Consider the following 17,061-nt stretch of genomic DNA (forward strand, 5'->3'; position numbering starts at 1 on the left):
ATTTAATAGAAAATCCAACTTTTGAGGACACTAGAAACTAAAATATCACAATTTATTATTTTCTTCCCAATCTCTCCACATTAGATTGAATAGATAGGGATATAAATACTGTCACGATCGTCGTTAATAGAGGAGGACCAAGGCGCAGCGTGTTGAGCGAACATACTTTAATTAGTTAAAGTGCACACACGATACAAAACAACAAAACGACTCGTAACGTCCTAGGTAACAATGACCAACTGGAACAAAAACCCACAAACACCAAGGGAACACAGACAGTTTAAATATGGCTCCCAATCAGAGACAACCAGCCACAGCTGACACTCGTTGCCTCTGATTGGGAGTCACTCAGGCCAACAAAGAAACAGAAGAACTAGAACCCCCAACATAGAAATATACCACATAGAATGAACACACCCTGGCTCAACATATAGAGTCCCAGAGCCAGGGTGTGACAGTACCCCCCCCTAAAGGCGCGGACTGCGACCGCGCCTCCACTAGAACAAAACAGGGGAGGGCTGGGTGGGCATTCCTCCTCGGCGGCGGTTCTGGCTCCGGCCTTTCCCACCACCCTCCAATAAACCCCCCATAGCGCCCCTGGTCCGGTCTGGCGACGCACACAGTAGGCTTGGTGCGTGGAGCAGGGACAGGCCGGACCGGGCTGGCGACGCACACCGTAGGCTTGGTGCGAGGAGCAGGGACAGGCCGGACCGGGCTGGCGACGCACCCCGTAGGCTTGGTGCGTGGAGCAGGGACAGTCCGGACCGGGCTGGCGACGCACACCGTAGGCTTGGTGCGTGGAGCAGGGACAGGCCGGACCGGGCTGGCGACGCACACCGTAGGCTTGGTGCGAGAGGCAGGAACAGGCCGGACCGGGCTGGCGACGCGCACCGTCTATTTGGTGCGAGGAGCAGGGACAGGCCGGACCGGGCTGGCGACGCACACCGTAGGCTTGGTGCGTGGAGCAGGGACAGGCCGGACCGGGCTGGCGACGCACACCGTAGGCTTGGTGCGAGGAGCAGGGACAGGCCGGACCGGGCTGGCGACGCACCCCGTAGGCTTGGTGCGTGAAGCAGGGACAGGCCGGACCGGGCTGGCGACGCACACCGTAGGCTTGGTGCGAGAGGCAGGAACAGGCCGGACCGGGCTGGCGACGCGCACCGTCCATTTGGTGCGAGGGGCCGTAACAGGCCGGACCGTACTGGGGACACACACCACTGGCTCTACCCCGGGATCTGGAACGGGCCGGACCGGACTGGTAACACATCCCAGTACCTCTCGCCGTGCCTCTAAACCTTCCTTCCCTTCCTTTACCAGTGACCCCCGTAACCTGGTGGCCTTTTGAATACGCCCCTTGTCTGCCTCCGTCAGCCCCGTCGTCCATGCCGTGTGCCCCCCCCTAAAAAATTTCTGGGGTTGCCTCTCGACCGTCCGACGACGACCCTGATCACGCCGTTGCTCCTCTCTCCGTCGCCTCTCTACAGTCTCACTCCATGGCCGGCGATCCATCCCGGCCAGGATTTCCTCCCAGGTCCAGGACCCCTGTCCGTCCAAAATCTGCTCCCACGTCCAGGCTGCCTGCTCCTGGACACGCTGCTTGGTCCTGGTATGGTGGGTTTTTCTGTCACGATCGTCGTTAATAGAGGAGGACCAAGGCGCAGCGTGTTGAGCGAACATACTTTAATTAGTTAAAGTGCACACACGATACAAAACAACAAAACGACTCGTAACGTCCTAGGTAACAATGACCAACTGGAACAAAAACCCACAAACACCAAGGTAACACAGACAGTTTAAATATGGCTCCCAATCAGAGACAACCAGCCACAGCTGACACTCGTTGCCTCTGATTGGGAGTCACTCAGGCCAACAAAGAAACAGAAGAACTAGAACCCCCAACATAGAAATATACCACATAGAATGAACACACCCTGGCTCAACATATAGAGTCCCAGAGCCAGGGTGTGACAAATACCAGCCGATGAGAATAAATGTGTTCCACATGAATAAAATAAAGGTGAGGAATGAAGTCCCCATGGACTCAATATTTCTCTAAAGATGGAATGCTTGAAATTAGCTTCAATTATTAAGGTTGGACAGAGGGGTGGAGATGAGAGAAGGCAATGAGAGAGAGTGAGAGAGAGAGACAGTAGACAGTATACTAGCCGATTCCATGATTCGAGCCATTCATTCTGCTGTGTAATATGTTGTAAAACATGTATTCCCATGTGCATTGAACTGTAATGACCTTTAGGTCTCAGAGGGCTGGTAAAACATAACAGCTGGTTAATATATCAGTAGCATCACTTGACTGAGACTAATATCAGTTGGAGTATACATTACATTTAAATCTTCTCACCCTAGTCCATCCACCAAGCAAAAGAGCGCTCACATTTAAAGCTACAATATGTAACTTTTTGGGCAACCCGACCAAATTCACATAGAAATGTGAGTTATAGATCTCATTGAAAGCAAGTCTAAGAAGCGGTATATATGTTCTATATGCGCTATTTCTACACTTTCCGTTCTTAGGTTTAGTTTTAGGCGTCTTTTTACTTTCGGTTTTGTACACCAACTTCAAACAGCTGACAATACAATATTTTTGGAAATGGAAAATATATTTCACAGCGGTTTAGATGTTGCAATGATTCTCTACACTATACTTGCTTGTTTTGTCACATAAACTGAAATTAGGTGAACTATTAGAATTTTAGCAACCAGGAAATGGCGGAGCGATTTCTGAATAGTGCACCTTTAAAAAGTACACACAGTAGGCTATGTGTTGTGTTGAAACACTAACTTTAGGCAGGGTGCTGAATTGACTCATCAACTAGGCCTCGGCAGGACTCATTTCTGTGTTAGTCCCTCACGATCAATATTTACACACTAATGATTGTTCAAAAAACATCTGGATTGGAGGTTGATAAGACCATGCAGAGCACAGCTATACACTCATGCTTCAGGTACAAATGGGGTGCATAACAACATCCAAATCAAACATTTAAAGACTTGAATACAAACAGAGATGAAACACAGAACCAACACATGATTCTCCTTAGGCAGAGAGAGAAAGCATCCCATGAGTCCCTGGACAACAATAGCTGTGTATACAGCAAGCCACCGCCACAGAGAAGAACCCAGAGTCAGAGCAGAAGGGGAGACACATTTGTCCTGGGGACTGGAGATCTAACTTGTCTATTAATAGTCTATTAATAATTGCATTTTCCAGCACAGCAGAGATCCTCGTCACAGGCTGGTTTCACACAGCTCCCGCCACTTGCATTAATCTGTCCTCCATGTACTGCCTTAAACATGCCAGACAGAGCAAGACAAAACACACACAACAGGTAGGGGCCATTAAGCAGGACAGGTGTGTGTGTGTGTGTGTGTGTGTACGTGTGTCCGTGTGTGTGTGCATGCATTACATATTGAGCTCTCTCACAAAGGTAATGTGACAATAAGGTGTGCCACAGTTATTGTTTTGCTTCAACAATTCCTCCCTGAGAGAAAATTACATTGAACAAGATACAATACAGCACTGCCAAGACTATACAGGCTAGGCTTTCTCCACTTTCTGTGTAGTCAGGCTTTCTGTAATGGGCAAATTCATCACAGTCAGTTTTGTCTAACTGCACATCCAGGTTAATATTATTACAATTCGCTCTCAACAAAAGATAGTCTTAGATATGGCCCTGAAGTCAATACATAGTCCTACCGACTACAGCTTCACAGCTACAGAGACGGGTGAAAACTCTGAATGATGTTTTGATACAGTACCATCAGTGGGTTATACTGTGACTGGTCATTGTTCTTTGCATTAGGATAATGCATTTCTTTACGGCTGACGTGTGACCAAGCCTAGGGGACGACGGCACCAGAGCATATTGATGGCCATCTGGTCCTCCCTCAGCTCTATGCCAGGCTGCTGGCCCAGAGGGCCATTAAAATGCAGAGCAGCTGGGCTAGAGTACTCCACCACCTCAACCTCAACACTGCATCACACATCACATACCCAACATCACACACACAGAGAATCAAAGATACAAAGGAATTAGAGATATAAAGCATTGGACATACAGATAATCAGTGATAGAGGGAGTCCAAGGTGTTGTACCACCATCAGAAACACAGAAATTCAGAGATCTTGTAAGGTCTCTTTGATTCAACCAAATAACTCATGTCTGTCTGTCTGTCTGTCTGTCTGCTCCATGAGATTCTTGATATCTTTAGCAGCTCAAACTCCATGTCATCAGATAAGACCTTGTGTGCCTCTGATACTCTATCATAGCTTCGCTTTCACACGGTTACATTTCTTTTTTGTCAATGTACTTCTTCAGTGTCAATCATTATATTTTTTCATCCCTTGCTGCTGCTTGAATGGACTTCCCTTCTCTCACTTCCTTGGCTGCTCTCTCAAAAACCTCAAGGGGGACTAGTCCCCTGCTTGTTTTATGTTTGTATGATGCCTGCTCTGTAACAATAAAAATGCACTTGAGTTCATCATATGCATGACACATTGCAAAAATACGATGCATATTATGCATAGAACTGACTAAATGTAATCATCATTTGTATGGGGTATGATGGCCATTGGCTCAACTTACCAGAAAACAAACATTTTGACTATATTAGCCCACACAGCTACAAGGATACACTTACATTCTAGGTTTGGGAACTCATATTGTAGCTTTTAGAGACCCCAACTGATGTAAAAAAAACAGTCTTAAAACGATCTACTTTGGTTTAGATACAAGTATCTTGAAACCTACAACACAATAAATTCATTTGACTTGGTGAAAATCTGTTTTTGGGACCTAACTTGTTTACCACTTTTTCCATGTGTTTCTTCCTTCACAGACTCATTTTACATTTTACATTTTAGTCATTTAGCAGACGCTCTTATCAGTTAGTGAGTGCATACATTTTTATTTTTTATTTTTTCATACTGGCCCCCCGTGTCACGCCCTGACATAGAGTTCTCTAGTTGGTTTGGTCAGGGTGTGATTATCTATGTTATATATATCTATGTTGGCCGGGTGTGGTTCCCAATCAGAGGCAGCTGTCGATCGTTGTCTCTGATTGGGGATCATACTTAGGTAGCCATTCTGCCTACCTATGTTGTGGGATCTTGTTTCTGTTTGGTTTGTTGGATGTTTAGCCTTTTGAACTTCATGTTCAGTTGCGTTGTTATTTTGTCAAGTGTTTATTATTATAATTAAACGACTATGTACGCATATCACGCTGCACCTTGGTCCAATCCTTTACTAACGAACATGACACCCCGTGGGAATCGAACCCACAACCCTGGCGTTGCAAGCGCCATGCTCTCCATGCAGACTCCATTATTAATTTTGTGTATGGTTTCCTAGAAACAAGGGGTGGCTCAACTAATCATTTGGCTCAATTTACCCCACTCTCCCCTATATACTGTACAGTGCATTCAGAAAGTGTTCACACCCCTTGACTTTTTCCACATTTGTGGTGGGATTAAAGTTGATTTAATTGTCTACTTTTTGTCAACAATCTATACAAAATACTCTGTAATGCCAAAGTGGAAGAACAATTCTAATATTTGTAAAAAATAAATATATATACAGTACCAGTCAAAAGATTGGACACACCTACTCATTCCTGGGTTTTTCTTTATTTTTACTATTCTTTACATTGTAGAATAATAGTGAAGACATCAAAACTATAAAATAACACATATGGAATCATGTAGTAAACAAAGTGTTAAACAAATCAAAATATATTTATATATGAGATTCTTCAAATAGCCAACCTTTGCCATTATGACAGCTTTGCACACTCTTGGCATTCTCTCAACCAGCTTCACCTGGAATGCTTTTCCAACAGTCTTGAAGGAGTTCCCACATATGCTGAGCACTTGTTCGCTGCTTTTCCTTCACTCTGCAGTCCGACTCATCCCAAACCATCTCAATTGGGTTGAGGTCAGGGGATTGTGGAGGCCAGGTCATCTGATGCAGCACTCCATCACTCTCCTTCTTGGTAAAATAGCCCTTACACAGCCTGGAGGTGTGTTGGGTCATTGTCCTGTTGAAAAACAAATCATAGTCCCACTAAGCCCAAACCAGATGGGATGGCGTGTCGCTGCAGAATGCTGTGGTAGCCATGCTGGTTAAGTGTGCCTTGAATTCTAAATAAATCACAGACAGTGTCACCAGCAAAGCACCCCCACACCATAACAGCTCCTCCTCCATGCTTTACGGTGGGAAATACACATGCGGAGATCATCCGTTCACCCACACTGTGTCTCACAAAGACACGGTGGTTGGAATTAAAAATCTCAAATTTGGACTCCAGACCAAAGAACACATTTCCACTGGTCTAATGTCCATAGTTTGTGTTTCTTGGCCCAAGCAGGTCTCTTCTTCTTCTTGGTGACCTTTAGTAGTGGTTTCTTTGCAGCAATTCGACCATGAAGGCCTGATTCACACAGTCCCCTCTGAACAGTTGATGTTGAGATGTGTCTGTGACTTGAACTCTGTGAAGCATTTATTTGAGCTGCAATTTCTGAGGCTGGTAACTGTAATAAACTTATCCTCTGCAGCAGAGGTAACTCTGGGTCTTCCATTCCTGTGGCGGTCCTCATGACAGCCAGTTTCATCATAGCGCTTGATGGTTTTTCTGACTGCACTTGAAGAAACATTCAAAGTTCTTGAAATGTTCCGTATTGACTGACCTTCATGTCTTAAAGTAATGATGGACTGTCATTTCTCTTTGCTTATTTGAGCTGTTCTTGCCATAATATGGACTTGGTCTTTTACCAAATAGGGCTATCTTCTCTATACCCCCCCTACCTTGTCACAACACAACTGATTGGCTGAAACGCATTAAGAAGGAAATAAATTCCACATATTAACTTTTAAGAAGGCACACCTGTTAATTGAAATGCATTCCAGGTGACTATCTCACGAAGCTGGTTGAGAGAATGCCAAGAGTGTGCAAATCTGTCATCAAGGCAAAGGGTGGCTATTTGAAGAATCTCAAATATAAAATATATTTTGATTTGTTTAACACTTTTTTGGTTACTACATGATTCCATGTGTTATTTCATAGTTTTGATGTCTTCACTATTATTCTACAATGTAAAAAATAGTAAAAATAAAGAAAAACCCTTTAATGAGTCCAAACCTTTGACTGGTAGTATATATGAAAAATAAAAGATGAACATATCTTGATTAGATAAGTATTCAACCCCATGAGTCAATGTTTAATCACCTTTGGCAATCTTTCTGGGTAAGTCTATAAGTGCTTTCCACACCTGGATGGTGCAACACTTGCCCATTATTATTTTCAGAATTCTTCAAGCTCTGTCAAATTGGTTGTTGATCATTGCTAGACAACCATTTTCAGGTCTTGCCATAGATTTTCAAGCAGATTTAAGTCAAAACTGTAACTCAGCCTTGGTAAGCAACTCCAGTGTATATTTGGCCTTGTGTTTTAAGTTATTGTCCTGCTGAAAAGTGAATTATTCTCCCAGTGTCTGGTGGGAAGCAGACTTATCCAGGTTTTCCTCTAGGATTTTGCCTGTGCTTAGCTCCATTCCAATTCCAATTACAAGCATAACAATTACAAGCATACCCATAACATGATGCAGCCACCACTATTATAAAAAATATGGAGAGTGGTACTCAGTAATGTGTTGTATTGGATTTGCCCCAAACATAACACTTTGTTTTCAGGACAAAAATAGCTTTGCCAATTTTTTTTGCAGTATTACTTTAGTGCCTTGTTGCAAACAGGATGCATGTTTTGGAATATTTTTATTCTGTACAGGCTTCCTTCTTTTCACTCCGTCAATTAGGTTAGTATTGTGGAGTAACTACAATGTTGTTGATCCATCCTCAGTTTTCTCCTATAGCTGACATTAAACTCTGTAACTGTTTTAAAGTCACCATTGGCCTCATGGTGAAATCCCTGAACGGTTTCCTTCCTCTCCGGCAACTGAGTTAGGAAGGACGCCTGTATCTTTGTAGTGACTGGGTGTATTGATACACCATCCAAAGTGTAATTAATAACTTTACCATGCTCAAAGGGATATTCAAGTCCATGCAACTTATTATGTGACTTGTTCAGCAAATTCTTACTCCTGAACTTATTTAGGCTTGCCATAACAAAGGGGTTGAATACTTATTGACTCAAGACATTTCAGCTTTTCATTTTTAATTAATTTGTAAAAAGAAAAATATAGAAAAACATAATTCCACTTTGACATTATGGGGTATTGTGTGTAGACCTGTGACAAAAACCCTAATTTTAATCCACTTTAAATTTAGGCAGTAACACAACAAATGTGGAAAAAATCAAGGGGTGTGAATACTTTTTGAAGGCACTGTAAGTTATATCCCTGTAAATCTGCTAATCCACAATAATCATCTGACTACTGTGGTTGTCGTTGTTGGTGATTAAAATATGAACATTCCTGCAGGCAGTTCCCTGTTCAACAAAAGCAGCAGGACTTGTGTAGCATAAGCTACCTGTCAGAACATAATGCTTCAAGACGTAGAATTGATAGAGGAATTACGTTTTAAAACGTTTACAGTGTCCACTGTAACATATAATCAATGGCATAGCCTGGGCGCTTTTCCGCAACATGACAGCCCCTTATAAAACATGTACCATTCTGGAAAAACAACATTGAATAAAACATTCAAAAGCATCTCCATGTAAACACACAGTCCATTTCTATAGCATCAGTAGGCAATAGGACAGCTGTCATCAGAGCAGAATGCCTGCAGCTCAAAGGGAGCTGAATAAGGAGCATGAAAAATACATTCATACAAACATGTGATTACCGAGGCCCTCATTGGGAAGCATTGGCAGCCCTCAGGCCAGGCAGCAATTTAGTGTCAGAGTCAGAGTACATCAGCCAGGAATAATCAGCCAAAAAGTCATCTGCAATCTATGGAGGGTGAATATTTATGAGAGTGAAGTGTGTCAGACTGTGTTAAAAACCTCCAAACGAGCTTCAATGCCATACAACACTCCTTCCGTAGCCTCCAATTGCTCTTAAACGCTAGTAAAACTAAATGCATGCTCTTCAATCGAACGCTGCTTGCACCCGCCTGCACGACTAGAATCACTACTTTCGCCGGGTCTGACTTAGAATATGTGGACAACTACAAATACCCAGGTGTCTGGTTAGACCGTAAACTCTCCTTCCAGACTCACATTAAGCATCTCCAATCCAAAGTTAAATCTAGAATCGGCTTCTTATTTCGCAACAAAGCCTCCTTCACTAATGCTGCCAAGCATGCCCTCGTAAAACTGACTATCCTACTGATCCTTGACTTCGGCAATGTCATTTACAAAATAGCCTCCAACACTCTACTCAGCAAATTGGATGTAGTCTATCACAGTGCCATCCGTTTTGTCACCAAAGCCCCATATACTACCCACCATTGTGACCTGTACGCTCTCATTGGCTGGCCCTCACTACATATTCGTCGCCAAACCCACTGGCTCCAGGTCATCTATAAATCACTGCTAGGTAAATCCCCGCCTTATTTTAGCTCATTGGTCACCATAGCAACACCCACCTGTAGTATGCGCTCCAGCAGGTATATCTCACTGGTCATCCCCAAAGCCAACACCTCCTTTGGCCGCCATTCCTTCCAGTTCTCTGCTGCCAATGACTGGAACGAACTGCAAAAATCTCTGAAGCTGGAGACTCTTATCTCCCTCACTAACTTTAAGCATCAGTTGTCAGAACAGCTTACCGATCACTAATTTGCACCCCAGTATCTCTATTTGCACATCATCTTCTGCACATCTATCACTCCAGTGTTAATTCTAAATTGTAATTATTTTGCACTATGGCCTATTTATTGCCTTACCTCCATAACTTACTAAATTTGCACACACTGTATATAGATTTTTGTATTTTTCTATTGTGTTATTGACTGTACGTTTTTGTTTATCCCATATGTAACTCTGTGCTGTTGTTGTTTTTATTGCACTGATTTGCTTTATCTTGGCCAGGTCGCAGTTGTAAATGAGAACTTGTTCTCAACTGGCCTACCTGGTTAAATAAAGGTGAAATAAAAAAATATATAAAAAAAAGACAGCTACAGGTGTAGGATCTTAATATGAGCTAGTTTGCTACAGCAGGATAATAAGCCTACAGCAACAGGAAATGTGAATTATGTAGATTATAATTATAATTTGTAGGGTTTGATACCTTTTTATTAAGGTAAAGTCAAGTCTTAAACTCTACAAACTTCAGAAGTCTTTTTAAAACCTCAAATACACTACAAGATATGTCCTGCATTGTAGGAAAGCTATCAAATTAAGATCCTACATCTGTAGAAGTCGTACTCTAGGAGCTAAAGATGTCTCCATTTGCTTCAATCTTCGTTTGATTGTGTCGTGTCTGACATGTAGAGCTACTGTCCAACATCTCTGTACGGCATGTGACCACATTAAGCCTGCTAATGTTCTTACTGCTCATTCAAGTGGAGGCTTGAGGGTTAAGTGGTCATTCTAGGAACCCTATTTCAGCACGGAACAAGGTACAGGATCATTTCAACTCTTCATTATCATTATAATCATGCTCATTTTCAGACAGGCAATCAGTGAAAAATGTTTTCCTGAATTATGTCATCATCCATCCTCCATTGACTCCATTTATTTTATCAAATAATTTGTTTTTCTCTCCTCACCATTAAATAGTCATTAGCAAAAATGACAAAAATAACAGAATGGAATTGGGACTGAATCTGTCAACTCTTTGCTTTAGTTTTGCCATCATCAGCACATTGGGACTAGTTGGGAGATCTGTTTAGGATGATCAAAAGCAGGTTTTTGAATGGGCTTGCCTGTGCCAAGCGAGCTGCAGAGCTGAGAGTGACAATAAAAAGCTCTTTATGAGCGGCTCCAGAGAGAGCAAACAAGCCCAACCCTGGAGGAGCAGCCACTTCCTGTGAGTCCCACACTACATCATTACCCATGGTGCCACTCACCCTCTTCTCTTCTCTCATCTCCAATCAAATGACAGGCATTGAGACTCAAGTGCCATAGAGATTGTGTAATTACCCTTGACACATAAAGGACTTTTTCTCCCACAAACCCACACTGATAGAGAGCTTATTAAAACTTCAGAGGGCTGCAGAGTGCAGACAGTCTGCCAGGCTGCCAGAGGAAGTGTACTGTGGCCAGTGTGGGTCCCATCAGCGGCTGTCTCTAAACCCACTGAGTTCTAAACCCACAGAGAGAGGGATTAGAACATGTTCCATTACCTGCCAGTGGGTGTGCCTCTTCCTGTCATATTCATATGGCTCAGACATTGAGATGTAACTGTTATAGACATTTGGAGAGTGGTGTCAGGAACCACTGTGAGATTAATTACTGTACCAATCTGCATCAGAAACAGGCAAATGATATTGCTCCATGTCTTCCAATGGATAACTACATTGGGTGCTTACTTATAGAGTCCGTACCTTCTTGTAAATTATAAAATTGTCCTATACCATGTTATATGGGCTGTCAGAGAAACAAGTACCTTTCTGTAAACTATCATGTTGGGAGAGTCTTCCTCAGGATCTGTTATCCCCACACCCTGTTGTCCCAGGTCTCTGGATCCCTCCGCCATGCCTGCTGTGTCCTAGGCTCAGGAGGCTGCATGAGCACAAAGAGACAGGAAGCAGAGGAGAGTTAGAGAAGAGGAACAACATCACTGTCAAAAACTATTCATGATATATATTCATTTATTCAGGTTGGCCAAATAGCCACTTTTTGATAGTTCCTCACAGCAATGCATTCATTTGGTTCAGAAATATTTGAAGAGTTTGATTCCAAAACGCTATATATCCATTTTCAGAAATGTTGGTAAATTAGCTTTTATTTTACAGAGAAATAAGTAGTACTGCTAGGTTTTACACAGTCAAATGTAACAAATAACTACATTTATAAAGAAATATTCCAATGATACATTTGTGACATCAATATACTGTATATATTTTTATTTTTATTTGTATAATTCAATACAGTAATATGAGATCTGTATGTAAAACATTTACATTTGACATTTTAGTCATTTAGCGGATGCTCTTATCCGGAGTGACATACAGTAAGTGCATTTATCTTAAGATAGCTAGGTGAGACAACCACATATCACAGTCAAATATACAGGATACGAACATTCCATTTCAGCTAAACAATGGATATATAGCATTTTGCAAAAAAAAACTACTTTTCATACAAATAAAGTCTATGAATAACAAATCTGAGAACAGTCATATTTTACACACACAAGGGTATCAATAAGCAATCATTAATGATGAAAAAACTGAAATGTGAAGAAAAAAAGAATAATTTGCTCCTCTCTCAGATGACAACACCTCTCAAAATACAGCCCTATAACAAAGCCTTGGCAGTAACGCAGCACAGTGAAGTAAATATGAACTAGCTAACTAAGCCAAGAAAAATGTCAGGCCTGTAAGTGGCAGAATTTCCTTGCAACAATAACGTATAATCAGGCATTGCACAGCCTTCCACTGATTAGCTATAGATACTCAATGGTGTTCAGGACATTAACGAGTCAGAAACTGTAACTAAGAATGATAATAGGTAGATAGTGTGTTGTTCATATCAGCACTGACTTTGCTGATAACTTCTCTATTGAGGAAAAATGTACTTATTACGACTGTGATATGTAGTTGTCTTACCTAGCTAACTTAAGATAAATGCACTTACTGTATGTCACTCCGGATAAGAGCATCTGCTAAATGACTAAAATGTAAATGAAAATGTAGGTGATGTGCAATAAGCATGTTACTGAATACACTAGGCCACTATAGTTAAAACCTTGACCATTTGCACTTGCTAAGACGCCATTAGCCACACAGTGTGCTTCACCTTTGATCAGGCTTGCCAGTCCTGTGTACTCTCATGATGTAAGGATTAAAATGCTACCGTAAGGGATTATACATGACCTCCATTCAATATCCATCCCACTACAGCTCTCTCTCTCTCTCTCTCTCTCTCTCTCGCTCTCTCTCTCTCTCTCTCTCTCTCTCTCTCTCTCTCTCTCTCTCTCTCTCTCTCTCTCTCTCTCTCTCTCTCTCTCTCTCTCTCTCTGATAATTAATTCTGCTTAACTAAGGATTTTCACAACCTAAGTTCACAAGGCTACAATCATCTCCCCCTCCAGTTGAGTTATAGTGTGTATCAGATTGGTATAAGAATTTGTAATCATGCATCAGGCAGTGAAAGAGAGAGGATTACATAATTTGACACATTCATCATTTTGGAGTAGCCCTACATAGAAAAGACAGGGAGGATAAAGCTTCCAGGAACAGTTAAAAAATCCTTATCATATGCCTGACTGGGCTTTTCATTTTAATAACTATTTGTGTTCCACTACAGGAAAGTCTCAAAGGTTATTATGGTTTATCTGAAGGGAGGACACACTGTATGCATTGTAATCCACAACAAACGATAATGGTGAGAGGATCAGATTGAGATTGAATACCTTCAATAGGCCACTAGCTGCACAGCAGTAGACATGCAAGTCTATTAAGAGTATTACATAGTAATGATTTCAACTGTTGAGCACACAAAGAGCATTCTGCTATAGAGCAGGAGGCGGTACTATTAAACCCCTTCTGATCCAGTGTTGTTATTGCCACCATGATGATGGATTGAGGAGCTGTCTGCAGCCTGCATTGATTAGCAGAATGTCTAAGTAACCAGGAGTTCATAAACTAAGTTTACATCCTATAATTTTATACATTTCTCCAACTATTCAGACATTCTGTATGAATTATATGACACCTACAAGACAAGTCCTGTGGCAATAGCTCCTTTGCTATGGACAGCTACAAGCTGTAATTCATGGAAGCAACTTAATTTCCAAAGCATGCAAATCTAACTTCACAGGACAACAGTCCCTAAGACGTCTGTGTTAGAGTTAACAGGATGGAACACAGGCACTGACATACAGACACTGACATCTCCAGGCACATATTCAGAGACACAGCCCCAGAACCACAACTAGCAGATCAGCACACTGCTGGACAATACATTAAATAACTCCTGCATTCCCTCAAAAACAAACCGATTAACAAACCATTGACACTCACCATCTAATCCCATAGCCTCAACAGGAGACTCTGAGCTGTGGACAAGAGTTGATGTACAACAGGCACAAAACAGACATGCAGTTGATCATGCACAGCCAATCCCCCTCACCCACACCAGCCTGCCAATACAATGCTCCTGACACCTCCCAACTAATGAAGCATTCATTCATTACCTTAGCAACAAAAGAATGCCTTGTCCACTGCTCCCTGTTTTACTGTCCTTAGCAACAAGCAGCAGACAGGTTCATGATATAATTGGCAGGGGGGAAGAAAGAATGAAAAAAGAGGGGATGAAAGCAGTGGAGCAGCGAGAGAGAGAGAGAGAGAGAGAGAGAGAGAGAGAGCAGCTGGTTGGTCACTGCAGTATTCCTCTATTCCTCCTCTTCTCCAGTCCTCTGCCTGCCATGGGAGGGAGCACGGAGTGGAGCGGAGCAGTCAGTTAGAGAGATCCTCGCCTCGCAAGTGCGCTCCTCTCTCCTCTCTCTCTATCTGTGTGCATGTGTCTGTGTGTGTGAGGGAGAGGGAGAGGGAGCGAGAGAGAATGAGAGAGAAAGGCAGATCGAGTTGGGAAAGGGGGAGGGACGGAGGAAGAGAAGATAAAGTGAAAAAGAGAGGGAGGAGAGAAAGACAGAGAGAAAAGAGAGAGCCTGAGTGAGAGAAGGGATGAGAGAGAAGAGATGAGATGAAGTGAGAGCGAGAGAGCTTTGGATGCTGGGGAGCAGAGAGAGAGAGCTGTACAAACTGCAGCAGCGCCCACTGATGCTGAAAATAAGAATTATTCCATTAAGAAGACACTGAAATTGTAATAAAGGCCAAGTTACACTTTGACTGTACAGAGTGAATGTGAAATAAGCTCTTAGAGGAATAGAGATGGAGAGATAATGGAGAGATAAATAAATGTATAGGTTGTTAATCCACATTTTCATAAACATTTAATTGAAAGCCCATTTCTATACAAGACTGCACATAAATGAATGTGGATTAGGCTACCGTCAAAGGCTACCGGTTTTTAAATTGTCTGATCTAAGACTACAGCCACTTAATGAACTGACATGTATACTGTACTGTAGTTATTCTCTAATTCTCATCAACATGCTATAGAAACATATTCCAATTGAAAATGTGCTTGTTCCAGGATGGCAAAAGACTGTGGTCTCTTTGCCTTTCCCTCCGTCCCACCCCCACCCCCTCTCTCTCACTCTCTTCTCCTCTCTCCAGGACCATCTAAGCTTAAATGGCAAACCAAAATGGCAGAAGCTTTTTTTATCATTTAAATTAGATCAAAAGTCCCCTAAGGAATATTCTCACAGAAATACATTTCATGGCCAATTTGTGAATACATGCAAACACACGCACGCACACATGCACACACACACACACACACACACACACACACACACACACACACACACACACACACACACACACACACACACTTTTCACAGAAGCAGTTAATGAGTTACATACATGAATACAAACAGAGCACCAGTGCTTGTATTGCAGCTTTTATCCTCGCTCCCTGTGTGTGTGTGTGTGTATCTGTGTCTGTGTGTGTGTGTGTGTGTGTGTGTGAATGTGAGTGTGAGTGGGTGTGTGTGTGTGTGTGTGTGTGTGTGAATGTGAGTGTGTGTGTGTGTGTGTGTGTGTGTGTGTGTCTGTGTGTGTGTGTGTGAATGTGAGTGTGAGTGGGTGTATATGTATACCCCCATCTCTTTCAGCGTGTTCTAGGCTGGGTTGGGATGTCTACATTAATTCCTCTTTAACCCCTTCCCTTCGTAGCCTAGAACTCCATATGCTGACTGAAACCAAGGACACATCAGAACTCTGAAACATGCAGCTTACATTCTGCTTCTATCAGATAAACTGCAGTCAAAGAGAGCATTTCTACTTTAGATACAATTCAGATCATCATAAAAAAATCGGAATGTGTGAAAACAAGCTCACAGACACAAGCAAATTGGTCAGGTAATCAGTGCTGTTGTGTGCTGGGGAAATAGTAATGTCAGATGTCAGACTGTGAGTGGCATGCATATTATTAACAGTACAAGGAAAAGCAAACCCAGAGGGCTTACATTGCACATTCTCATTTAGTCCTGGTAACCAAATACTATTATCACCCCCACCCCCGTTGTGGCTGAGATGTAATGACAATAACCTTTGTTAACCTTTGTGACCAGCTGGCAAGTGTATTCACTGACATTTTCAAGCTCTCCCTGACCCAGTCTGTAATAACTACGTTTCTAGCAGACCACCATAGTCCTTGTGCCCAAGAATGCCAAGGTAACCTGTCTAAATGACTATCGCCCCTTAGCACTCACATCTGTAGCCATGAAATGCTTTGAAAGGCTGGTCGTGGCTCACATCAACACCATCATCCCAGACACCCTGGACCCACTCCAATTCGCATACTGCCCCAACAGATCCACAGATCTTTACCACATGGACAAGAGGAACACCTATGTGAGAATGCTGTTCAATGACTACAGCTCAGCGTTCAACACCATAGTGCCCTCCAAGCTTATCACTCAGCTAAGGACCCTGGGACTGAACACAGGTTGAACACGGGGACTGAACACCTCCCTCTCCAATTAGATCCTGGACTTCCTGCTGGGCCGCCCCAGGTGGTGAAGGTAGGCAACAACACATCCGCCATGCTGACCCTCAACACGGGGGCCCCTCAGGGGTGCTTAGTCCACTCCTGTACTCTGTGTTCACCCACAACTGCATGGCCGCACATGACTCCAACACCTTCATTAAGTTTGCCGACAACACAACGATGGTAGGCCTGATCACCAACAACGATAAGACAGCCTATAGGGAGGAGGTCAGAGACCTGGCAGTGTGGTGCCAGGACAACAATATCTCCCTCAACGTCATAAAGACAAAGGAGCTGATCGAGCACGCCCCCATTCACATCGATGGGGCTGTAGTGGAGCGGGTTGAGAGCTTCAAGCTCC

The 17,061-nt window shown here is 42.8% G+C and overlaps 1 protein-coding gene across 4 annotated transcripts in view; it reads right to left on the reverse strand.

Annotated features, from left to right (window-relative positions):
- LOC121544926 (regulator of G-protein signaling 6) overlaps nucleotides 1-14,594 on the reverse strand; it is a 56,059-nt gene extending 41,465 nt beyond the window's left edge. For 3 of the 4 annotated variants that reach the window (XM_041855180.2, XM_041855177.2, XM_041855179.2), the window contains exons 1-2: nucleotides 14,278-14,594; nucleotides 11,525-11,640 (exon numbers count right to left, since the gene is read on the reverse strand). In XM_041855180.2, coding sequence (XP_041711114.1) covers nucleotides 11,525-11,614 — 90 coding nt within the window. In that variant the 5' untranslated portion in view covers nucleotides 11,615-11,640; nucleotides 14,278-14,594. Of the gene's footprint in view, nucleotides 1-11,524; nucleotides 11,641-14,104; nucleotides 14,161-14,277 lie in introns of those variants that run through there. The other variant, XM_041855178.2, reaches the window with a different exon arrangement.
- Between the last annotated feature and the right edge of the window lie 2,467 nt (nucleotides 14,595-17,061).

This window comes from Coregonus clupeaformis, chromosome 29 (genome assembly GCF_020615455.1).
Source record: "Coregonus clupeaformis isolate EN_2021a chromosome 29, ASM2061545v1, whole genome shotgun sequence".
NCBI classification, from domain to species: Eukaryota; Metazoa; Chordata; class Actinopteri; order Salmoniformes; family Salmonidae; genus Coregonus; species Coregonus clupeaformis.